Source organism: Oncorhynchus mykiss, chromosome 2 (assembly GCF_013265735.2).
Source record: "Oncorhynchus mykiss isolate Arlee chromosome 2, USDA_OmykA_1.1, whole genome shotgun sequence".
Classification (NCBI taxonomy): Eukaryota; Metazoa; Chordata; class Actinopteri; order Salmoniformes; family Salmonidae; genus Oncorhynchus; species Oncorhynchus mykiss.
The window spans coordinates 91,110,585-91,136,379 of NC_048566.1; the positions used below are offsets into that span (position 1 = coordinate 91,110,585).

The following is a 25,795-nucleotide window of genomic DNA, read 5'->3' on the forward strand; positions in this document are numbered from 1 at the left end:
AGTAACAAAGCCTACCATCAGTAACACACTACGCCGCCAGGGACTCAAATCCTGCAGTGCCAGACGTGTCCCCATGCTTAAGCCAGTACATGTCCAGGCCCATCTGAAGTTTGCTAGAGAGCATTTGGATGATCCAGAAGAAGATTGGGAGAATGTCATATGGTCAGATGAAACCAAAATATAACTTTTTGGTAAAAACTCAACTCGTCGTGTTTGGAGGACAAAGAATGCCGGGTTGCATCCAAAGAACACCATACCTACTGTGAAGCATGGGGGTGGAAACATCATGCTTTGGGGCTGTTTTTCTGCAAAGGGACCAGGACGACTGATCCGTGTAAAGGAAAGAATGAATGGGGCCATGTATCGTGAGATTTTGAGTGAAAACCTCCTTCCATCAGCAAGGGCATTGAATATGAAATGTGGCTGGGTCTTTCAGCATGACAATGATCCCAAATACACCGCCCAGGCAACGAAGGAGTGGCTTCGTAAGAAGCATTTCAAGGTCCTGGAGTGGCCTAGCCAGTCTCCAGATCTCAACCCCATAGAAAATCTTTGGAGGGAGTTGAAAGTCCGTGTTGCCCAGCAACAGCGCCAAATCATCACTGCTCTAGAGGAGATCTGCATGGAGGAATGGGCCAAAATACCAGCAACAGTGTGTGAAAACCTTGTGAATTACAGAAAACATTTGACCTCTGTCATTGCCAACAAAGGGTATATAACAAAGTATTGAGATAATCTTTTGTTATTGACTCAATACTTATTTTCCACCATCATTTGCAAATAAATTCATTAAAAATCCTACAATGTGATTTTCTGGATTTTTTTTCTTCTCATTTTGTCTGTCATAGTTGAAGTGTACCTACGATGAAAATTACAGGCCTCTCTCATCTTTTTAAGTGGGAGATCTTGCACAATTGGTGGCTGACTAAATACTTTTTTGCCCCACTGTAAATGGACATTTTGGATATATCGACGGAATAAAATCGAACAAGGACCATTTGTGATGTTTATGGGACATATTGGAGTGCCAACAAAAGAAGCTCGTCAAAGGCATGAATTATATTTTTATTTCTGCGTTTTATGCCGCGCCTGCAGGGTTGACATATGCTTTTATCTCTTTGTTTACGGAGGTGCTATCCTCAGATAATAGCATTGTTTGCTTTCTCCGAAAAGCCTTTTTGAAATCTGACATGTTGGCTGGATTCACAAGTGTAGCTTTAATTTGCTCTCATGCATGTGTGATTTAATGAAAGTTTAATTTTACAGTAATTTATTTGAATTTGGTGCTCTGCATTTTCCCTGGCTAGCATCCCACATATCCCAGAGAGGTTAAACGCTAGTAAAATGAAATGCATGCTTTTCAACCGTTCGCTGCCCGCACCCGCCCGACTAGTGTCACTACTCTGGACGGTTCTGACTTAGAATATGTGGACAACTACAAATACCTAGGTGTCTGGCTAGACTATAAACTCTACTTCCGGACTCATTAAACATCTCCAATCCAAAATAAAATCTAGAATCGGCTTCCTATTTTGCAACAAAGCCTCCTTCACTCATGCCGCCAAACATACCTTCGTAAAACTGACTATCCTACGGATCCTCGACTTCGGCGATGTCATTTACAAAATAGCTTCCAATACACTACTCAGCAAACTGGATGCAGTCTATCACAGTGCCATCTGTTTTGTTACTAAAGTCCCTTATACCACCCACCACTGCGACCTGTATGCGCTAGTCGGCTGTCCCTTGCTACATATTCGTAGCCAGACCCACTGGCTCCAGGTCATGTATAAGTCTATGCTAGGTAAAGCTCTGCCTTATCTCAGCTCACTGGTCACGATAACAACACGCGCTTCATAGCACGCGCTTCAGCAAGTATATCTCATTGGTCATCCCCATATTGTTTTTTACCTTTCTACTCTTTTGCACACCAGTATTTCTACTTGCACATCATCCTCTGCTCATCTATCACTCCAGTGTTAATTTGCTCAATTGTAATTACTCCGCTTCTATGGCCTATTTATTGCCTTACCTCATGCCATTTGCACACACAGTATATAGACTTTCTTTTAATTTCTATTGTGTAATTGACTGCACGCTTATTTATTCCATGTGTAACTCGTGTTGTTTGTGTCGCACTGCTTTGCTTTATCTTGGCCAGATTGCAGTTGTAAATCAGAACTTGTTCTCAACTAGCCTACCTGGTTAAACAACGGTGAAATAAAATAAAATAAACACTTTAAAATTCCCCGAGCGGCACCAGAACATCTAACTGTAATTAGTTTAATTGTTCAGTGATGTGCATTAAAACAAAAAGTGGATTTATTTAATTTGGTGGAGACTCGAGGAACCTCAAGGGTTAACCAACCCTGCGAATAGATTTGGTAAATCACGTCAGAAGCTTGTGTAGTAGAGTTTTGAAAACAAAAGGGAATAGTGAAGATCTCCGGGACTTTAAATGAGGACCAGCCGACCTTTTTAACTAGCTCATCAGTATGTTTTTTAAACATTAAATACTTGTCAATCCAAATGCCCAGATATATATAGGCTGGAACCCAATCAATGGGATAACCATTCAGTAAATAAATATGTAGTCTTATCTGAAAAATGTTTGCAGGAATTAGAGAACATATACTCAGTCTAGTCCACATTATACAGCTTTTGTAAGGAAACAAAGTCAGAATGCAGCTCTAACAATGCCTGGTCTACATTTGGGGCAATGGCATACATAACAGTATCGTCTGCATACAGATGAATATTACAAGAGATAGACCAATATTTTTGTAAATGGTAAAGAGAACAGGTCCCAATATTGACCTCTGGGGTAAACCTTTCAAAAATATCCAGGAAACTAGACTTAACACCATCAGAAATCAGTGTCCTGTGACAGATATTCTCAAAAAAATTGCAAGAAGCCTGATCCAGGCCTATTTAATTCAACTTTTGAATGTGAATGTGATGGTCAAGTGTCAAAGGCCTTGGAAAGGTCTATAAATAAGGCAGCACAATGATTTTTATGATAAGCAATTTAACACATCTAAAACAATAGTAGCAGCTGAAACAGTGCTATGTAAAACCGGTAGGGCTGTCCAACAAAAATAATAATCTTTGACGACAAAGTCTGTTCTTTCTTTCCAATTGAAATGTTTAAATGTTTTTTTTTCCATATATTGACACATCCTATATGTTTTAATCAAATCAATTATATTCACTGAGCTTGTTTGATGCTAAAGCACATGTTTTGATTAAATAATTAAGATACACAAATGACTAGAGGGAGTCCGACCAGCAATTGATTAGATTGTGCCGGGCTGTGCTCAGACTTGCTGGGCTGTTAAAAAAGACAGCGAGTGACTGTGACTAGCACCAGTTGTCTTTCTCCTCCCTGCTGCAGCGACCACCACAGAACATCAACAGTATTAAATCGCTCTCTTCGTGTTGCTGAAGCTGCAACATAATTACGGCCATTTCTGCCTGAAAAGTTAACAAAATACTTCATTTGTTTAGGAAAAACATTCCCTATTCCCTCAACCCTTGCTCGCTTTACATGACACACGTATGCATCGCATGCACGTGACAAAATACCTATTCGAACGGGACAGGTATTACTAGAGAACGTTGGTTCTGTAATTCTTACTCTAGAATGTCCATTATTCCATAGGACGAGTCGGACAGGATTAGTTTTTTCCAAACTGCCCCTTGTAATTTTGATTTTTTTCCCCAATAAATTGACAGTTGTCATGACGTTGGCCTGATGGGGGGGATGTTTATGACCACCATAAATATCTTTCACCTTTTCTCTCTCCCTACTCTACAGTGTGACTCTTGGAATGTCCTTTGTTAACATAGTCTTATAACATCAAAAGGGTGGGGAAAGTAACCATATTTCGGTAATCCAACCAGCTAAAAATATGCATTGGTATTTAAAGAATATGATGCCAGATCAGTTGTCATGAGACATTATTAATTAATGATAGGATGACAAACTGTATCTTGGAAAGTCTACACATTATACTTATCAGATTCACATGTAATTGTTGTGCAATTTAAATGTTTAAATATTAAACTATTTGTGAAAAGATGAAATGTAATTTAGCTTCTTAATAAGAGAACGGTTTGTCATAGAGTAAACTCTGCCAACTCAGTGGCTCCGCCCATGTGAACAGACAGTGGTTGTAAACTATGAAACACGGCCCTCTCTCCCAATCCTATACAAGCCCGTTGACGAAAATGTAACTTCCTGTTCCAAGGACTGGCAGTCCCCACGTTGAAAGGACAAAGACCACCTACAGAACTAAGCCAACATCAGCAAGAACCTAACGCAACTGGCATCGAATTTCAATGTGAAGGTGATGACCTACACGCCGGAAGGATGAATTAACTATACCAGCCAGAATATAGCATGAGCTTTAAGTATGGCAACTTGGTGTGAACTTTGAACTCTTATTTACTAAAGAAGCGCTACCTCCTCCGCCCGCTAAACGTGGGCTAGGAGAGGACGGACGGAGTATCCATTCTACCATGCTCCAGTTCACCACAAGACAGTCTACAGAGGACCAGAGATCCATGCTGGACTCCCGGCCTCCCATCTTCGACCAACAGATCGAAGCGCAGCTCAGAGTAAATATTAATTGCATTTTCCTTTTCCAAATGGGAGGTTATTTAGAATGCATAAGATACTGTATTTATGATAGGGTAGCTGCCTACGGCCCAATAGACATAGCTTCTCCCTTTATTCCTCAGTCTTCCCGCTCTTTCATTCAAACCCAACCCCCTTTTCTTTGTGTAACCAGCCGTCATGTCGGCTCGTCCACCAGGGACGTTTTCTTTATGACATAATTTGTAATCAATGTATGATCCATTCTGTGTAGATGTAATTCTGTGATTATTTAGTAAATAAATAACCCAATTTTGTATTGCTGATTCAACTTGTTAGCCAGGGTTCGTGAAGATAACCAAGAATTTACAACTTTCAGATGAGACTAAACAAGGTGACGATTAAATATTGACTGCTATTGATGTAAAATATTACTAGGTCTTTAAGAGTTTATTCGGAAGATAACAGCTCTATAAATATTATTTTGTGGTGCCCCAACTTTCTAGTTAATTACATTCACCTGATTAGCTTAATCAGGTAATATGAATTACAGAGAAATTATTTTTATAGAATAGCATGTCATATCACTTAATCCGGCATAGCCAAAGACACGACACAGTTATGACTCAAGCCTGGAAGTTTTTATTCTAGGCGTGAAGATACAGTATTGATGGGGCAAAACTGATAACTCTAGCTTGGTTCCCAAGTTTCTAAACCATACTTCCTATGATCATAATCATTAGGATATTTTAGAGATCCGCAGTATGTTCTAAATGACTCCCAGCCTTCAGACGTGAACTAAACAGTGCAATTGCACTTGAGATGCATTTTAAGGCTATGGATGAGAAAGTTAACCTATCATTTCCAAACATTTAGGTCAGTTGTATGCTGCTGCTTTGCAATCTATTAACAGCAAGGGTTGCATTAAATAGGCTCAATATTTTTTACTGATGCATTTGGTAATATTCAATTCATACGCACAAAACATGTGAAAGTTGATAGGCTACATGTAGGCTATTTAAACATAGATTATGCGCAGCACTTAGTTCAATTGATCAAATCAGTTATTGTTTTCTTGCGCTAAATGCGAGCAACACCTGTCAAACTCAGGCAGTTCTCTCAAAACACAAGGATGTCAATTCCCAGGGGACTAACATTATCAGAGGACATTGGAGTTCGCCAGAAAACGGTAGGTTATTTTTGCTGTTGTTACTCTTCTGCCATGTAAAAATTACTGCCAAATTACTGCCATGGGACAAAAATTACAGGTGTGACCTACAGCCGGACGTTGAAAATATGTCTAAGAGGTATTTTCGACGTTGAAGTTACATTCAAATTAGGATCTGAATGAAAAGGTGAAAAAGTATTTTCTGTATGTTTAAATTATTTATTTTCCAGGATGCTGAAAAAGCATCTTTTCCGGACGTTGAATAAAACTGATTTTCGGGACAATGAAATCAGGTTCATTTTCTGTTCTGATAAACAGTTGAAAATACTTATTTCCCTGATATTGAAAATACTTATTTTACAGATGTTATAAGCAGGCTCATTATTGGTTCTGAATGAAAGTTGAAAATATGTAATTTATAGACGTCTATGTTTGGGCCATTGCATTGGCTTTATTAGTCTGGATTCCAGTGAATAATCAATTTGGCTATTTAAGCTCTGAATATTAGCTACACAACTTTATCAGGAGTTATCGCTTGCATATTGGCAATGTGTTTACTCAGCGGCAATGCAGAAGTATTTTATTTTTCGCTATGAAACCACTGATCATGTCAATGGGGTAAAAACTCCTGGACAACAGTTGATTGTCCATTTTACTTTAACCTGTCCTGTTTTTAGGATATGTTGCTTTGTTAACATGACAGCTAATGTTTTTTATTTGATTGAACGGCGTTGAGGTTAGGCTACATAATTGGAGAATCCTGCATTATGTAAAATGTGTCTCTCATTACATTGTCATACAATTTATCTCCAGCCTGAAGGCTTCAGAAAAGGCCACATTCTTTCTACCATATCCTATATCGGCTACAGAATTTATGTTAGGTCATTTTTTCCACTGAATGTTGCGTCTCTACAACAGCAACCTGGAGAGGAGTGCTGGGAATGGACATGCAAAATATTTACGCCCCTGCCTTTGACAAAGTGTGCACTGCTTGTCAAAGGGCGGCATCAGCGCTCACCTAAAAAGCCCATATGCCACTGGTTGAGAGAAATGGTCATTGTTTTTCGGCAGAATTATGAGAGGTTTTATGTGTTGTTGGAGGTACGTAATGGTCAGTTTAGCTCAGGAAATGCCACCCTCGTCAATCTGCCGCCACAGGCAGCCGCCTAATCCTGCCAAATGAGCGGGCAGGCAGTGCCTATAGCATAATCACATCAATGAATTGGTTATAAACTCTGAACACCGTAACATGTTTTTTAATTTTATTTCACCTTTATTTAACCAGGTAGGCCAGTTGAGAACAAGTTCTCATTTACAACTGCAACCTGGCCAAGATAAAGCAAAGCAGTTTGACAAAAACAACAGAGTTACACATGGGATAAACAACGTACAGTCAATAACGCAACAGAAAAATCTATGTACAGTGTGTGGAAATGTAGAAGAGTAGGGAGGTAAGGCAAAAAATAGGCCATAGAGGCAAAATAATAACAATTTAGCATTGACACTGGAGTGATAGATGTACAGATGATGATGTGCAAGTAGAAATACTGGGGTGCAAAAGAGCAAGAGGATAAGTAACAATATGGGGATGAGGTAGTTGGGTGTGCTATTCACAGATTGGCTGTGTACAGTAAGCTGCTCTGACAGCTGATGCTTAAAAAGTTAGTGAGGGAGATAAGTCTCCAGCTTCAATGATTTTTGCAATTAGTTCCAGTCATTGACAGCAGAGAACTGGAAGGAAAGGCGACCAAAGGGAAGTGTTGGCTTTGGGGATGACCAGTGAAATAAACCTGCTGGAGCACGTGTTATGGGTGGGTGTTGCTATGGTGACCAGTGCGCTGAGATAAGGCAGGGCTTTACCTAGCCAAGAATTATAGATGACCTGGAGCCAGTGGGTTTGGCGACAAATATGTTGGGAGGGCCAGCCAACAAGAGCATATAGGTCGCAGTGGTGGGCAGTACATGGGGCTTTGGTGACAAAACAGATGGCACTGTGATAGACTACAGACAGTTTTCTAACTAGTGTGTTGGAGGCTATTTTGTAAATGACATCGCCGAAGTCAAGAATCGGTATGATAGTCAGTTTTACGAGTGTATGTTTGGCAGCATGAGTGAAGGAGCCTGTGTTGCGTCACATCGCTGACGTGGTCTTCCTGTCTGGGTTGGCGCCCCCCCTTGGGTTGTGCCGTGGCGGAGATATTTGTGGGCTATACTCGGCCATGTCTCAGGATGGTAAGTTGGAGGTTGAAGATATCCCTCTAGCGGTGTGGGGGCTGTGCTTTGGCAAAGTGGGTGGGGTTATAGCCTGCCTGTCTAGCCCTGTCCGGGTGTATCATCGAATGGGGCCACAGTGCCTCCTGACCCCTCTGGTCTCAGCCTCCAGTATTTATGCTGCAGTAGTTTGTGTCGGGGGGCTAGGGTCAGTCTGTTATATCTGGAGTATTTCTCTTGTCTTATCCGGTGTCCTGTGTGAATTTAAGTATGCTCTCTAATTCTCTCTCTCTTTCTTTATTTTTCTCTTGGAGGACCTGAGCCCTAGGACCATGCCTCAGGACAACCTGGTATGATGACTCCTTGCTGTCCCCAGTCCACCTGGCCGTGCTGCTGCTCCAGTTTCAACTGTTCTGCCTGCGGCTATGGAACCCTGACCTGTTCACCGGACGTGCTACCTGTCCCAGACCTGCTGATTTCAACTCTCTAGAGACAGCAGGAGTGGTAGAGATGCTCTGAATGGTCGTCTATGAAAAGCCAACTGACATTTACTCCTGAAGTGCTGACTTGTTGCACCCATGACAACTACTGTGATTATTATTATTTGACCATGCTGGTCATTTATGAACATTTGAACATATTGGCCATGTTCTGTTATAATCTCCACCCAGCATAGCCAGAAGAGGACTGACCACTCCTCATAGCCTGGTTCCTCTCTAGGTTTCTTCCTAGGTTCTGGCCTTTCTAAGGAGTTTTTCCTAGCCACCATGCTTCTACACCTGCATTGCTTGCTGTTTGGGGTTTAAGGCTGGGTTTCTGTACAGCACCTTGATATATCAGCTGATGTAAGAAGGGCTATATAAATCAATTTGATAAATATGAAAACAGAATATTTACAATATTTACGTAAGTATTCAGACACTACGCTAGGAGAATCGAAATTAAGCTCAGGTGCATCCTGTTTCCATTGATTAACCTTGATGTTTCTACAACATGATTTGAGTCCACTTGTGGTAAATTCACTTGATTGGACATGATTTGGAAAGGCACACAACTGTCTATATAACGTCCCACATTTGTCAGTGCATGTCAGAGCAAAAACCAAGCCATGAGGTCGAAGGAATTGTCCGTAGTACTTGAGACAGCATTGTGTCGAGGCACAGATCTGGGGAAGGGTACCAAAACATTTCTGCAGCATTAAAAAGGTACATAATAACACAGTGGCCTCCGTCATTCTTAAATGGAAGAAGTTTCAAACATTCCTAGAGCTGGGCACCCGGCCAAACTGAGCAATCGGGGGAGAAAGGCATTGGTAAGGGAAGTGACCAAGAACCCGATAGTCACTCTGACAGAGCTCCAGAGTTCCTCTGTGGAGATGGGAGAACCTTTCATAAGGACAACCATATGTGCTGCACTCCACCAATCAGGCCTCTATGGTAGAGTAGCCAGACGGAAGCCACTCCCCAGTAAAAGGCACATGACAGCCCGCTTGGAGTTTGCCTAAATGCACCTAAAGGACTGACCATGAGAAACTAGATTCTCTGGTCTGATGAAACCAAGATTTAACTCTTTGGCCTGAATGCCAAGTGTCACGTCTGGGTTAAACCTGGCACCATCCCTACGGTGAAGCATGGTGGTGGCAGCATGCTGTGGGGATGTTTTTCAGCGGCAGGGACTAGGAGACTAGTCAGGATCGAGGGAAAGATGTACAGAGATCCTTGATGAAAACCTGCTCCAGAGCACTCAGGACCTCAGACTGGGGAGAAGGTTCACCTTACAACAGCACAACGACCCTAAGCACACAGCCAAGACAACGCAGGAGTGGCTGAATGTTCTTGAGTGGCCCAGCCAGAGCCCACCACTTGAAACCGATCAAACATCTCTGGAGAGTAGAGGTCACCCGATTATGATTTTTCAACGCCGATACCGATTATTGGAGGACCAAAAAAGCAGATACCGATTAAAATCGGCCAATTTTTATTTATTTATTTGTAATAATGACAATTACAACAATACTGAATGAACACTTATTTGAACTTAATATCATACATCAATGAAATCAATTTAGCCTCAAATAAATAATGAAACATGTTCAATTTGGTTTAAATAATGCAAAAACAAAGTGTTGGAGAAGAAAGTAAAAGTGCAATTTGTGCTATGCAAGAAAGCTTACGTTTCAGTTCCTTGCTCAGAACATGAGAACATATGAAAGCTGGTGGTTCCTTTTAACATGTGTCCTCAATATTCCCAGCTAAGAAGTTCTAGGTTGTAGTTACTATAGGAATTATAGGACTATTTCCCTCTATACCATTTGTATTCCATTAACCTTTGATTATTGGATGTTCTTATAGGCACTTTAGAATTGCCAGTGTAACAGTAGAGCTTCCATCCCTCTCCTCGCTCCTCCCTGGGCTCGAACCAGCAACACAACGACAACATCCACCATCGAAGCAGTGTTACCCATGCAGAGCAAGGGGAACAACTACTAGAAGGCTCGGAGCGATTGACGTTTGAAACGCTATTAGCGCGCGCTAACTAACTAGCCATTTCACTTCGGTTATACCAGCCTCATCTCGGGAGTTGATAGGCTTGAAGTCATAAACAGCGCAGTGCTTGACGCACAACGAAGAGCTGCTGGCAAAACGCACGAAAGTGCTGCTTGAATGAATGTTTATGCGCCTGCTTCTGCCTACCATCGCTCAGTCAGATACTTAGATACTTTTATGCTTGTATGCTCAGTCAGATTATATGCAACGCAGGACACTCTAGATAATATCAACCATGTGTAGTTAACTAGTGATTATGATTGATTGATTTTTATAAGATAAGTTTAATGCTAGCTAGCAACTTACCTTGGCTTACTGCATTCGCGTAACACTCCTTGTGGAGTGCAACGAGAGGCAGGTCGTTATAGCGTTGGACTAGTTAACTGTAAGGTTGCAAGATTGGATCCCCCAAGCTGACAAGGTGAAAATCTGTCGTTCTGCCCCTGAACAAGGCAGTTACCCCAGCGTTCCTAGGTCGTCATTGAAAATAAGAATGTGTTCTTAACTGACTTGCCTAGTTAAATGAAGGTATATAAAAAAAAAGGCAAAAAAAAAAATACAGATTTCCGATTGTTATGAAAACTTGAAATCGTCCCTAATTAATCAGCCATACCGATTAATCGGTCGACTTCTACTGGAGAGACCTGAAAATAGCTGTGCAGTGATGCTCCCCATCCAACATTACAGAGCTTGAGAGGATCTGCATTGAAGAATGAAACTCCCCAAATACAGGTGCCAAGCTTGTAGCATCATACCCAAGATGATTCGAGTCTCTAATCACTGCCAAATGTGCTTCAACAAAGTACTGAGTAAAGGGTCTGAATACTTATGTAAATGTACCATTTCAGTTTTATTTTATACACCTGTAAAAAACTGTTTTTGCTTTATGGGATATTGTGCATAGATTGACGAGGGGACAAAACATTTAATAATGCTGTTAGTTCCTTCTCCAAGCTACAGGTATCGTCATATCGCGAAAACCCTAGTTGAAATGAAAATAAAGTATGCCAGTTTAGTGCATCATGCGCTACATTCTATTCTGAATTGACTAAAGGACTCCCTCCAGTGGAATGAGATACATTTTCAGAGACTACATTTTCAAACAGGTGGCAAGCTGAAGCAAAATGATTATTAATATCCCCACAAAATTCCATTTTGGTCTAGTATGGGACCAGAGGCTGACAAAACCTGCTGGGTAAACAAGGGGGTGGAGACTTGTTTCAAATATTTAACCACTTTCCAGAAATTAGCACCGGTCTCCGAAATACACAATTCAAGAAATATGTTGATTTTGCTTTTCTAACCAGACATCTATTTCTCAAATGTGTGAAGGACTGTCAGACATATAATCAGTCAGTCTAGCCTTAGACCAAGCTAAATGTATTTCCTGTAATTTCACAGGCAATTTATTTGTGAACTAAGGATTAGATCTCTTTTACCCTTAGCTTTTTGTACGGCACATGATTATCTGTAACAAAGTTATACAGGGAAATAAAACAATTGGGGGCCTGATCCAAGTCAGTGATAGCTGACAACCTACCAGTCACTCAACCCCAGTTAAGAGAAATGTTTCTCATAAAAATTCCCTAAATGTCTCTGTAATAATGCATAAGCGAGATGTAGGCATCTTACCATTTCTTATGCAAGCAATGGGACAATGGTCACAGAACTCAAATATCCCATTGGCTATAAACTTTTATAAACTTATAAGCATTTGTTGGGGTGAGTTGGTTTAATTATCAGCCAAGTTAGATTCAGCTCAGTACAAATATCTTTCAGTTGATCGGATTTAGCATAGTTAGACAGCAGGTCAGACAATTTACTAAGAGCATATAATGAGGCTTAGGGAGGGCAATAAATTCCCACTAGCATCAGATGGACATTATTACTAAGGCCCACATTCAGGACTAGACATCCAAATTGCTTAGATTTAAGTTGCTCTGTATGTACAGTATATGGCGACGCCCCCTTCTCTGTCAGACCTAAAAACATTGTAAGAGACGCATACATTGTCAGAGACGCATAGACTTCTTTAACCAAGGTTCAGTTATAAACAGAGTATCTGCATTGGTTTGAAATCAAACTTCTGCCATTTACGTCAACCAGCCCAATGACGCAGATGACAGATATTTCATGAGGACGTGGATTAAAACAAGAGTAAATGAGGGTTAGCTGTTGTGGGCAAGTACTGATATCCTATCATTGGCAGCAGTCATTTAGCTGTGGCGCCGTGGTATGGAAAAACCATTGTCGCCACGCCCCAAAAACATAGAACATGGAGAAATATTTCCGCTGAGGTCGATTTTGAAGATGCTGGAAGGGTCCACATTTACTTTGAAATATTCCTCTCGAAGCGCATTCCAGTTGTGAGTGCCAGAGTGAGGGAATTCCCAGAATGGAATATAAGCTGCAAAAATAGGCTAAATAAGCTGCAACACACGTTTACATTTTATATGGCCTATGTATGTTCTAATGGACGACAGCCTGAATTAATTAATGGTTGTTAAAAAGTGTACCTTCTTGATTATTTTTTTTTCTTCCAACCTGCAATGTAATTGTTCTGAACCACAAGCTGAAAATGTTTTCATTACACCCGCTACTCTACTAATGACTAGCCCAATAGGGTAAAAATGCAGATAGACAAGCCCATGCTTCAGCCTATTTATTTATAGCCATTACACTGCATCAGATGGGCTACAGTTGATAATGATTATTGCTAATAGCATACCATGCATAGGCTATATGCATGGTCCAATATGTTAAAATAATTTTTACAAACAATTTAACCAATATATTGTTTGCCTCATTTCTGGAAGTGGAAATTATATTTTAGATATCAGCATAATTGTATTTCCATTCATTTTGGAGTAGAATGCCGTTTTAATGTTCTACCCGTGGAGTCTGACTTCAGAAACCACTACTAAGAAGCGCTGTTTCAGAGACGGCCAGGGTGCCCTGATGAACAGCTATGGACCAGTCTGAAACCCCCTGGATGTGAGCCCCCTCCGTTTCAACTCCAAACTACCTCTATTGTAGCTTTCCCCCTGGGGCTGAATGCTCAAGCCATGAATGAACTACCCTGCCTGCCATGATTGTCTATTGACCCATTTGTCTTGTTTTCCAAAATTGCATGTCTTTTTTCCACGCTTAAAGCGATTTGAGAGTTTAAAAAAAGTGCTATAAAAGTTAAACTCTTAACACTACAATGGCTTCAGTATATATATTTTTTAGCCTTCACCACCTCCCATTGACCCTCGTTTGGTTCCAAAGAAAATAGCCTCTCATGACTGTGGCATTCATGATTCACATACCTCAGGACCACGAGATTTATGGAGTTATAGTCTACATGGCTCTAAGGAGGAGGCACCATTCAGACGTCATCAATAAGGGATAAACCAATGACTATTAGCTCACACACAAAGATGGTGATTATCCAAATATGCAGCATTATTATGTCTAGGAAATTGTTATTTTTCCGATAACACTAATTCAGCGATACAATCTGGAGACAGCCAGTGGATAAACTGCTCAAGAATTACAACAAAAAACGAATCTTTAGGAATGTTATTGACATGATGCCATTAAGTTGTTCCTGTCTGTGGATTGACAAGTTCTTCTGATGCAGTTGAGCCGGACACTCCCTGACCCTGTTAAGGTTTAAAACCTGGAACAAAAAACAATATTTCACATTCCACTGAGGAATTATACAATAACCATGGATTTAGTTTAAATCCCTGGATATCCTAAAAATATGTCTGCTACGTATCCACATTTTGTCTGTGCGTGTGCCTGGACTCCCGGAATCCAAATGTGTTCCATCATACCTGGCATGAGTAAGCAGGGGGTTGGATTAACCAATACATTCAACGACCACCGCACCGGCCTCCCTCGGTCACAGGACCACAATGACTGACTACTCTCTCGTCCACCACTCACGCTGCGATTGTACAGCCAACCACTGACCCCATGCATATTAACGTTAACATACACTGGACAGTTGTTACCTCTGTGCGGGGGTGGGGGTGCATTGCTATTAGCACAATGACATGCTATCTGTTCCCATAGACTTCCAGTCATTGAGCCAACAACCATCCATTTAAAAGCTTAGTCTAGGCACAGCTATTTTCAGGTCTCTCTAGAGATGTTCGATCGGGTTCAAGTCCGGGCTCTGGCTGAGCCACTCAAGGACATTCAGAGACTTGCCCCGAAGCCACTCCTGCGTGGTCTTCGCTTTGTGATTAGGGTTGTTGTCATGTTGAAAAGTGAACCTTCGCTCCAGTCGGAGGTCCTGAGCGCTCTTGGTGCAGTCTCAAAAACCATCAATCACTATGATGAAACTGGCTATCATGAGGGACACCACAGGAAAGGAAGACCCAGAGTTACCTCTGATACAGAGGATAAGTTCATTAGAGTTACCAGCCTCAGAAATCAGCAAATATCAGACACATTTTAACATCAACTGTTCAGAGGAGAAGCGTGAATCAGGCCTTAATAGCTGAATTGCTGCAAAGAAACCACTACTAAAGGAAACCAATAAGAAAAAGATACTTGCTTGGGCCAAGAAACATGAGCAATGGGCATTAGACAGGTGGAAATCTGTCCTTTGGTCTGGAGTCCAAATTTGAGATTTTTGGTTTCAACCGCTGTGTCTTTGTGAGACGCAGAGTAGGTGAACGGATGATCTCCGCATGTGTGGTTCCCACCATAAAGCATGGAGGAGGTGTTATGCTGTGGGGGTGCTTTACTGGTGACACTGTCTGATTTATTTAGAATTCAAGACACACTTAACCAGCATGCCTACCACAGCGATACGCCATCCCATCTGGTTTGCGCTTAGTGGGACTATCATTTGTTTTCCAACAGGACAATAACCCAACACACCTCCAGGCTGTGTAAGGGCCATTTGACCAAGAAGGAGAGTGATGAGCGCTGCATCAGATGACCTGGCCTCCACAATCACCCGACCTCAACCCAAATGAAATGGTTTGGGATCGCAGAGAGAAGGAAAAGCAGTCAAGTGCTCAGCATATGTGGAAACTCCTTTGAGACTGTTGGAAAAGCATTCCAGGTGACTACCTCATGAAGCTGGTTGAGAGAATGCAAAGCTGTCATCAAGGCAAAGGGTGGCTACCTTGATGAATCTAAAATATATTTTTTTATTTAACACTCGTTTGTTTACTACATGATACCCTATGTGCAATTTAATAGTTTTGATACCTTCACTATTATTCTACAGACGTAGAATTTACTATGTAGATAAAAGTAAATATAAAGAAAAACCCTTGAGTAGGTGTGTCCAAACTTTTGACTGGTACAGCAAATGGATGATTTATAAAGCCAGGCACATTTAACTATTGATTATAGACCCTTTTTATTTAGAGTTTCCTCTCTCCTCTCTTGTCTTAAACGATAAGACAAGGGCAGTTTTCTCATCTCCCCATTCTGCTGCTGCAACCGCCGCATTGTTCTCAACACCAATATACTGGTTAACTTTGCTATTAAGCACATGGTCTAAGAAAAGGCACTAATTCAACAGCGCACTATTGTGTTTCAGAACTGCGGACAGCAACCACTACGTAAAGCGGGAGGAAACGCATTTGTTACAAAATAATATAATTTTGGCATCTCGAGTGGTGCAGTGGTTTAAGGCACTGCATCCCAGTGCTTGAGGCGTCACTACAGACCCGGGTCGATCCCAGGCTGTGGGGTTTAGACGGTGTTTCCTTTGACACATTTGTATGGCTGGCTTCCGGGTTAAGCGAGCAGTGTGTTAAGAACCAGTGTGGCTTGGCAGGGTCGTGATTTTCAGAGGACACATGGCTCTCGACCTTCGCTTCTCCCGATTCCGATGGGACAAGACTAAGCAACCAAATTGGATATTACTATGTAATATAACCATTTACAATTTCAGTAGCACATATCTTAGACTGATAGAATGTGCCATCCCCACAGCCTCCACAATGTATTAGTCCACTCAGACAGGTGCGAATCAGACTGCTGTCTTGAACACAATTATATATATATTACACACACACTGTTCAAAAAAATAAAGGGAACACTTAAACAACACAATGTAATTCCAAGTCAATCACACTTCTGTGAAATCAAACTGTCCACTTAGGAAGCAACACTGATTGACAATAAATTTCACATGCTGTTGTGCAAATGAAATAGACAACAGGTGGAAATTATAGGCAATTAGCAAGACACCCCCAATAAAGGAGTGGTTCAAGGACATTACATCAAAGTTGGATCAGCCTGTAGTGTGGTTTTCCACTTTAATTTTGAGTGTGACTCCAAATCCAGACCTCCATGGGTTGATACATTTGATTTCCATTGAGCACATTCAACTATGTAAAGAGAAAAAGTATTTAATAAGAATATTTCACTCATTCAGATCTAGGATGTGTTATTTTAGTGCTCCCACAGTGAGTGAGTGAGTGAGTGAGTGAGTGAGTGAGTGAGTGAGTGTGCGTATATATATATATATATTTTTATGCTATTGCTCGACTAAAGAAATCTTGGTCGACCAACAGCCTATGGACCAAACAATCGGCCAGTCAACTAAATGGGGTCCTCCCTATTAGCTAGCTAATAAGGTATCTTACTTTACAAATTGAAGACCAAAGGTAAACGGCCCGTGAGTAGTTTTAGAATGGCCCACGACATGGTTTATGAATGAATGACAAATTAATGCAAAAAAACAACACTTTGAAACCTTTTCAGCGTGATTAGAATGAAACACTTCCTTCGTTGCGGAGGCAAAGTTTTGGCGCATTCCATGTATGAGGGGTTAAGAGGGAGCCTAAGATGATGCATCTCAATTGGTCTACCGGTTTTGGAGTGACAGGTCAGGCTCACCCAATGATCCAGTTTGTTTACATCCTAGCTAGATGTAGGTCCTGTAATTTCTGGACTTTTAAGCGCACCTGAATATAAACCGCACCCACTGAATTTAAAAAATATATGTATTTTGTACATAAATAAGCCACACATAACTCTAAGCCGCAGGTGCCTACCGGTACATTGAAACAAATGAACTTTACACAGCCTTTAAACGAAACACGGCTTGTAACAAAAATAAAAAAAATAGCAGTAAACAGTAGCCTACCAAGAAAGTCATTGGTCACCATCTTCCTCCTCCTGTGCACTGAAACCACTGAAGTCATCTCCTTCGGTGTCGGAGTTGAATAGCCTCAGAATTGCTTCATCCGATGTTGGATCGCTGCCCTCTTCAACACGCAGCAGTCCAGCCTTTCGAAACCCGTTGATGATAGTGGATTTTTTGACAATGCTCCATCCTGTCAGCAGCTCTATTTCCTTTTCCAACAGCCAGATCGATCGCCTTCAACTTGAAAGCTGCATCATATGCATTTCTCCGTGTCTTTGCCATGATGAGGGTGACAAAATGACTATCGTAATCAGAATGATGGGAAGTTTGAGCGCGCTCGATTTATGTCACATTATGTGACGGTGCTCAGTTTTTTGGCGGCATGAATCTTGTGAAAGCGGGAAAAATCCATAAATTAGCCGCGGCATTGTATAAACCGCGAGGTTCAAAGCCTGGGAAAAAAGTAGCGGCTTATAGTCCGGAAATTACGGTATGTAATATTAGACAGGATACAGTGCAATCGGATAACTTGCTAGTAACTGGTGACTGCCGGTGTGGCGGTAATAAGTTCAACGCAACAGCCCTAGTCAGTCCCAGTGGGCCACTGTGCCCTTTTTTAGCCTAAATGTAAAAGTAAAAGGAATCGAACATAGCTGTACTGGCCATCATTATAAGCTGCTAGCTGGGATATATAATTAGGATGAACCGTCATTCCAAAAATCGGTTGACCAATAGAATCATTACACCTCCCTCTAAACCCCTCATTACACCTCCCTCTAAACCCCTCATTACACCTCCCTCTAAACCCCTCATTACACCTCCCTCTAAACCCCTCATTACACCTCCCTCTAAACCCCTCATTACACCTCCCTCTAAACCCCTCATTACACCTCCCTCTAAACCCCTCATTACACCTCCCTCTAAACCCCTCATTACACCTCCCTCTAAACCCCTCATTACACCTCCCTCTAAACCCCTCATTACACCTCCCTCTAAACCCCTCATTACACCTCCCTCTAAACCCCTCATTACACCTCCCTCTAAACCCCTCATTACACCTCCCTCTAAACCCCTCATTACACCTCCCTCTAAACCCCTCATTACACCTCCCTCTAAACCCCACCTAAATGGAATGAACGTGCTAAAACTTTGCAACTGCAAAAAAAAGGCAGCGAAAGCAAAGGGCAGGGTAACGTAACCCAAAAATGTTTTGCATTAATTTACAATTCATTTGTACTTGCCTTTGCAATGCGTTTCTCACTATATCTAGGCCTACACTTTTAAGGTCGAACATTACACTGATTAGGTAATAGACTATGTCAACCTTCAAATGGTGGGGCTACCATGTGCAAAAAAATGGATTCTAACATAAACAAAAATATGCACACCATCTTTTCTGCCAAATTAGCAGCTCCACGCACCTGGTAAAAACAGGAAGCTGTGATTGGATGACCTGGACCCTGATGATGACCAGCAGCAAGGTGCTGATGATGAGGACGATGAGCTTGAGGAGCGTCTGCAGGACAGCATAGGGGAAACCATCTTTACCCCTCAGCACCTGGAGGAGTGTATCCAACAGCATGGGCAGTGTGAACTGAGAGAGGTGGGGGGAGAGAACAAGAGGTGGGGAGAGAACGAGAGGGAGATTGAGAGAAACAATTTAATTTTTTTATTTTACCTTTATTTAACTAGGCAAGTCAGTTAAGAACAAATTCTTATTTTCAATGACGGCCTAGGAACTAGTGGGTTAACTGCCTGTTCAGGGGCAGAACGACAGATTTGTCAGCTCGGGGGTTTGAACTTGCAGGTAACTAGGTTACTAGGACTAGTAACTAGGTTACTAGTCCAACGCTCTAACCACTAGGCTACCCTGGCGCCCCATTAAATGACTTATCTGTACACAGGATTCACAATGGTGTGGGAGAGGTCAGTTGTGTCGATTTTTCATTCTAGTCGACCTCCAGTTGAGAAACACTGATCAGTTAACAATGTTTTCTGGATACAAGGCCTAGCCTTGTCTGAATACTAAGCTTGAAGGCAAATCAACAGAGTGAAATCAAGCATTTAATCCAAACAGTGGCTGTTCTATGAAGTGCAAACAAATCCTCAACTAATATAACCAGATGGATCAAGATCCTTAAATATTTGGGGGCAAAAATAGACTAACGAGTTACATGATACAAACGCATCAGGGAGCCAAAGCCAAGACTCCTCTTTATATGCAAGCAGGAGCCTTATCGTTGATAAAGTGTCCGAGACGAGGGAGAGATGCCAAAACAGCTGCTCACCATCATTCCTTTTCAAGTAACCCTTTTGTAGTAAAAATGGGAGCTAGCCAGTATCATAAAAAAAAAAATCATCCAATAACTCAAATCCATTACTGGGTTTCGTAAGCGAGGGCGTGACCGTGCAGGGTGAGTAATTGTTGAAGCGATGGAGAGTGTTGCACTGTGGAGCGAGGTTACGGGCATGGCCTGCCTTAGCCGTTGTGCAATTTTGTCCAATCCCATTTTGTTGTCATTCTGATAAGGGTCATTGACGGTGTAAACATCCTGTTTTTGACCTAAATTACACTATGTTAATAAAGTATTACGTGTTTAATTGTAAGTGAGCGTTAAGCCTTCTTTTCAAAAGCTCGTATCATGTTATGATTGCACCTTGTTTCACATTGGTTGAGCGCCTACTTCCCCTCCAAAACGTACCCCTTGTGCAACAAACACCTCGTGGACACAGCAGATGGCGATGACTGTGATGCCTTGCTCCTTGCATAAAGTGGCTGCAGCCACCAGAACAACAGTCACAGCAATGGGAGTCCACACTAGAGAGAGAGAAAGAAAGGTTGAAAAAAATAAGGAAAATAGAGAATAGGATATTGCCAGGGGTCATATTCATACACACAATCATATTCTACAAAAATGTATGCATTTCCACACCACTTGATTTATGCCTTATTCTACCTCATTGCTGACTATACCAAATTCAGCCAGAATGATGCAAAACATCAGCTTGCTTCTTATTAGCGTTGCAAAGCTACCAGTAATTTACCAAATTTAACAAAATCGTCAGTCATTTTGGTAATTAACAGAAAATATGGCAATCTTTGGTCATTTATACTTGAAAAGCCATATATATATATATATATATATATATATATATATATATATATATATATATATATATATATATATATATATATATACATATACAGTGCCTTGCGAAAGTATTCGGCCCCTTGAACTTTGTGACATTTTGCCACATTTCAGGCTTCAAACATAAAGAAAGAGGTCCGTTAAAAGCGCAGAGAGCATCATGAAGAACAAGAAACACACCAGGCAGGTCCGAGATACTGTTGTGAAGAAGTTTAAAGCCGGATTTGGATACAAAAAGATTTCCCAAGCTTTAAACATCCCAAGGAGCACTGTGCAAGCGATAATATTGAAATGGAAGGAGTATCAGACCACTGCAAATCTACCAAGACCTGGCCGTCCCTCTAAACTTTCAGCTCATACAAGGAGAAGACTGATCAGAGATGCAGCCAAGAGGCCCATGATCACTCTGGTCAGATGAAACCAAAATTGAACTTTTTGGCAACAATGCAAAACGTTATGTTTGGCGTAAAAGCAACACAGCTCATCACCCTGAACACACCATCCCCACTGTCAAACATGGTGGTGGCAGCATCATGGTTTGGGCCTGCTTTTCTTCAGCAGGGACAGGGAAGATGGTTAAAATTGATGGGAAGATGGATGGAGCCAAATACAGGACCATTCTGGAAGAAAACCTGATGGAGTCTGCAAAAGACCTGAGACTGGGACGGAGATTTGTCTTCCAACAAGACAATGATCCAAAACAAAGCAAAATCTACAATGGAATGGTTCAAAAATAAACATATCCAGGTGTTAGAATGGCCAAGTCAAAGTCCAGACCTGAATCCAATCGAGAATATGTGGAAAGAACTGAAAACTGCTGTTCACAAATGCTCTCCATCCAACCTCACTGAGCTCGAGCTGTTTTGCAAGGAGGAATGGGAAAAAATTTCAGTCTCTCGATGTGCAAAACTGATAGAGACATACCCCAAGCGACTTACAGCTGTAATCGCAGCAAAAGGTGGCGCTACAAAGTATTAACTTAAGGGGGCTGAATAATTTTGCACGCCCAATTTTTCAGTTTTTGCTTTGTTAAAAAAGTTTGAAATATCCAATAAATGTCATTCCACTTCATGATTGTGTCCCACTTGTTGTTGATTCTTCACAAAAAAATACAGTTTTATATCTTTATGTTTGAAGCCTGAAATGTGGCAAAAGGTCGCAAAGTTCAAGGGGGCCGAATACTTTCGCAAGGCACTGTATATCAACATAACCTGAAAGGCCACACTAGGCAAGGAAGAAGCCACTGCTCCAAAACTGCCATAAAAAAAAGCCAGACTACAGTTTGCAACTGCACATGGTGACATAGATTGTACTTTTTGGAAAAATGTCCTCTGGTTTGATGAAACAAAAATATAACTTTTTGGCCATAATAACCATCGTTATGTTTGGAGGAAAAAGTGGGAGGCTTGCAAGCCGAAGAACACCATCCCAACCGTGAAGCATGGGGGTGGCAGCATCATGTTGTGGGGGTGCTTTGCTGCAGGAGGGACTGGTGCACTTCACAAAATAGATGGCATCATGAGGCAGGAAAATGGAGATAATGAAGCAACATCTCAAGACATCAGTCAGGAAGTTAAAGCTTGGTCGCAAATGGGTCTTCCAAATGGACAATGACCACAAGTATACTTCCAAAGTTGTGGCAAAATGGCTGAAGGAAAACAAAGTCAAGGTATTGGAGTGGCCATCACAAAGCTCTGACCTCAATCCTATAGAAAATTTGTGGGCAGAACTGAAGAAGTGTGTGCGTGCAAGGAGGCCTACAAACCTGACTCAGTTACACCAGCTCTGTCAGGAGGAATGGGCCAAAATTCACCAAACTTATTGTGGGAAGATTGTGGAAGGCTACCCGAAACGTTTGACCCAAGTTAAACAATTTAAAGGCAATGCTACCAAATACTAATTGAGTGCATGTAAACTCCTTGGGAAGTTTGGAATATAAAATAAATAACTGAAATAACTCACTACTATTATTCTGACATTTCACATTCTTAAAATAAAGTGGTGATCCTAACTGACCTAAGACAGGTAATGTTTACTAGGATTAAATGTCAGGAATTGTGAAAAATATTTTCCCTTCAGCACCTGGAGGAGCCAGAAGAGGACTGGTCACCCCACATAACCTGGTTCCTCTAGGTTTCTTCCTAGGTTTTGGCCTTTCTAGGGAGTTTTTCCTAGCCACCGTGCTTCTACACCTGCACTGCTTGCTGTATGGGGTTTTAGGCTGGGTTTCTGTACAGCACTTTGAGATATCAGCTGATGTACGAAGGGCTATATAAATACATTTGATTTGGAGGAGAGTACCCATTGACTTTTCACAACTGCCACCAGTTTCATGCAAAAACAGTAAAATATATATTTTTTAATATGTAAGTGTGTACAACAACAAAAATAAGTATTAATATTCCATGCTGAAACTCATTAAACACCAAACGGTATTCAGTAGGTTGATGGTTTATATTTAGGATTATGTTTTACAGCTTTTATAATTGTTTCATATATTTTTCATGTCCACACAGAGGGCCAGAGATGATTACAGATACCTGTAATAATCTGATGTGCCCAAAAGGGCCACTAGATGTCTTGTGAGACTACATAAAATGCTTGAAAGATACCACAATTCTGGTAGTTTATTGGTCAACTTCAAAAGTTTCCAATAATATACTCTCACTTGGCAACCGTACTTGTTAAACAGTGTAAACACACCTCCGCCTCATCACCAACTTCATCCTGCAGCCATCGTCTGCATTATGGGAGTCTATTGTCAACCAATCATTAGGGTGTTTTTGTTTGACTCGTGAACATGACGAAAGACAAATGACACAGGAACCAATTTGCCGCAATTTGTGTGTACAGTGGATATATGCTATTGGAAAACCAGTGGCCTACTTTCAGCTGTTGCATCTCCCCTGACTTCACTCTAAAACTTTCGTCTAATTTGTTGCTTTAGCCTTACCTTTCAAAATGCGCCCGTTGCTGCTTGTGGCAATGTCGTCTAGCTGAGTCTACGTATGAGATTGACTTCATAATTTAATGTGAAATGCCAGATTCAGAAGCTTGAAAACCCCATTAGATTTTAACCCCCATAAAAAACTTAAACTGAACATAATTCTGGATTGTTTATATTTTAGTTGGAGTCACTACATTTTTAGTTTCTATAACAGGTTTGTTTATTATTTTATTTCAGTTTACTAAATTGTTTATGATTCGCTTAAGTTTTAGTTCGTTAAAATAACCTTGGTGTCCTCAAATCATTCCTTGAGTTGATATCTACCTTGTTATTTTCCTTAACCAATTGACACATTCTTTCAGACACTTAACTTCCCCATTCTGACAGTTGTCCTCATGAGAACTGTAATCTTTCAGAAATCAAACCCTAAGATGATTCAATGGGAATTAATTGCATCTTCAAATGTAATCTTTCACAACGTGAAGCCTTTATCTATCAACACGGCCGCCTACACAAAGCCTGTAATAATAACGGTTGATCTGACATTCCGAATACTTCCAAGGTGTGCGGTGCAAAGCGAGACTTGGTGATGAATACTACCCCAACCGCCTATGAGGGTGCCATAACGAGTCAGGGCATGGGTCTTGTTGTCTTGTTGTTCTCTGAAGGCTCGCAACCAACAGGGGGAGGGGTACAGAAGACTCACTGAATAACAGGCTAGCAAGTAGGAGCATGCATCTCATTGTCCTGTTTTCCTCTGAAACCTGTGTGTGTGTGTGTCAAACAGGGGGACAGTATTGGTGGAGGTCTACAGTAAAAGTAGTTTCACCGATGGATTGGTCAGCTCCATTAGATCTGGTGTAGGCCAGGAACGCCGCCAGGAGGAAGATGGAGGACAGGAGCTCCGCTCTTCCTACGACACCCGTCACCTGTAAGAGGAACCAAAAGTAAAAAAGTTCAAAGTCAACATTTCTGGCACAAATATGTTATTCTCTCACCAATCAATCGAGGAGGTCCTCACTCCCCATGGCACCCATCACCTGTCAGTCCATGGTATCAGGGACCCTTTGGATGTCCCAACACCATCAAAATGTAAAATGGTTAGGGTAGGTGTTAAGGTTAGGTTAAGGATGTCCTAAGGAACCCGGAGAGCACAAAATGTACAGTCAGGGGGGTACAAAGTTAAAAGAAAATGTTCAATGTCAACATTTCCAGGACAAAGATAGTTTTCTCATGAATCATTCTGATCACTCAACAACCTTTAAAACACTTCCTCCTCAGTCTCCATGGAAGTTCACACCTCTCAACATGTCTACCAGGTATGCCTGGAATCTTCTGCAACCTGATTCTCCGTCCACCTAACTGTGAAAACCACAAGCTGTGTGAATCAGATCGCAGCAGAATCCAGGCTGTGAAAACAATCAAAAAGATGTCCGGCACCTAGCCTAGGCATCAGAGCCTAAAATCAACACCCGCCAAATGCAGGTAGATTTTGGCATTTGTATTTATTAGGGATCCCCATTAGCAGCAGCTACTCTTCCTAGAGTCCAAACACATTAAGGCACTTACATTACATATAAAATAGTACATCATATAACATTATTACACCACTACATATCTACAATACAAAATGTATAATACCAACAACAATATTACAATGTATGCATGTGTCTGTACCTTTGCGTGTCTCTTCACAGTCCCTGCTGTTCCATAAGGGTGTATTTTTACCAGTTAAAAAAAAAAAAAAAAAAAAAAAAAAAAAAAATCTGACTCTACTGCTTGCATCAGTTACCTAATGTTCCATGTTGTCATGGCTCTATGAAGTACTGTGCGCCTCCCATAGTCTGTTCTGCATTGGCAGGTAAGATGCCCATTTCACTAGCCACGTTGGGTGGTCAAGGTGTGAGCATTTCTCAAGTGAGAGCATTTCACTGGCAGTTGTGAATACAAATAGTCAAGTATGATCACATTTAAAATGCATTCGGAAAGTATTCAGCCCCATTTACATTTTGTTACGGTACATCCTTATTCTAAAATGTATTAAAATCTTCCTTCCCCCCTCAAAT

The 25,795-nt window shown here is 41.2% G+C and overlaps 1 protein-coding gene across 2 annotated transcripts in view; it reads right to left on the bottom strand.

The window, feature by feature from the left end:
- Nucleotides 1-25,795, bottom strand: part of tmtc3 (transmembrane O-mannosyltransferase targeting cadherins 3) — a 110,713-nt gene that overhangs the window by 63,854 nt on the left and 21,064 nt on the right. For both annotated transcript variants that reach the window (XM_036958924.1, XM_021576723.2), the window contains exons 4-6: nucleotides 24,559-24,658; nucleotides 20,336-20,451; nucleotides 19,055-19,227 (exon numbers count right to left, since the gene is read on the bottom strand). In XM_036958924.1, the coding sequence (XP_036814819.1) occupies nucleotides 19,055-19,227; nucleotides 20,336-20,451; nucleotides 24,559-24,658 (389 nt within the window). The remainder of the gene's footprint in view (nucleotides 1-19,054; nucleotides 19,228-20,335; nucleotides 20,452-24,558; nucleotides 24,659-25,795) is intronic.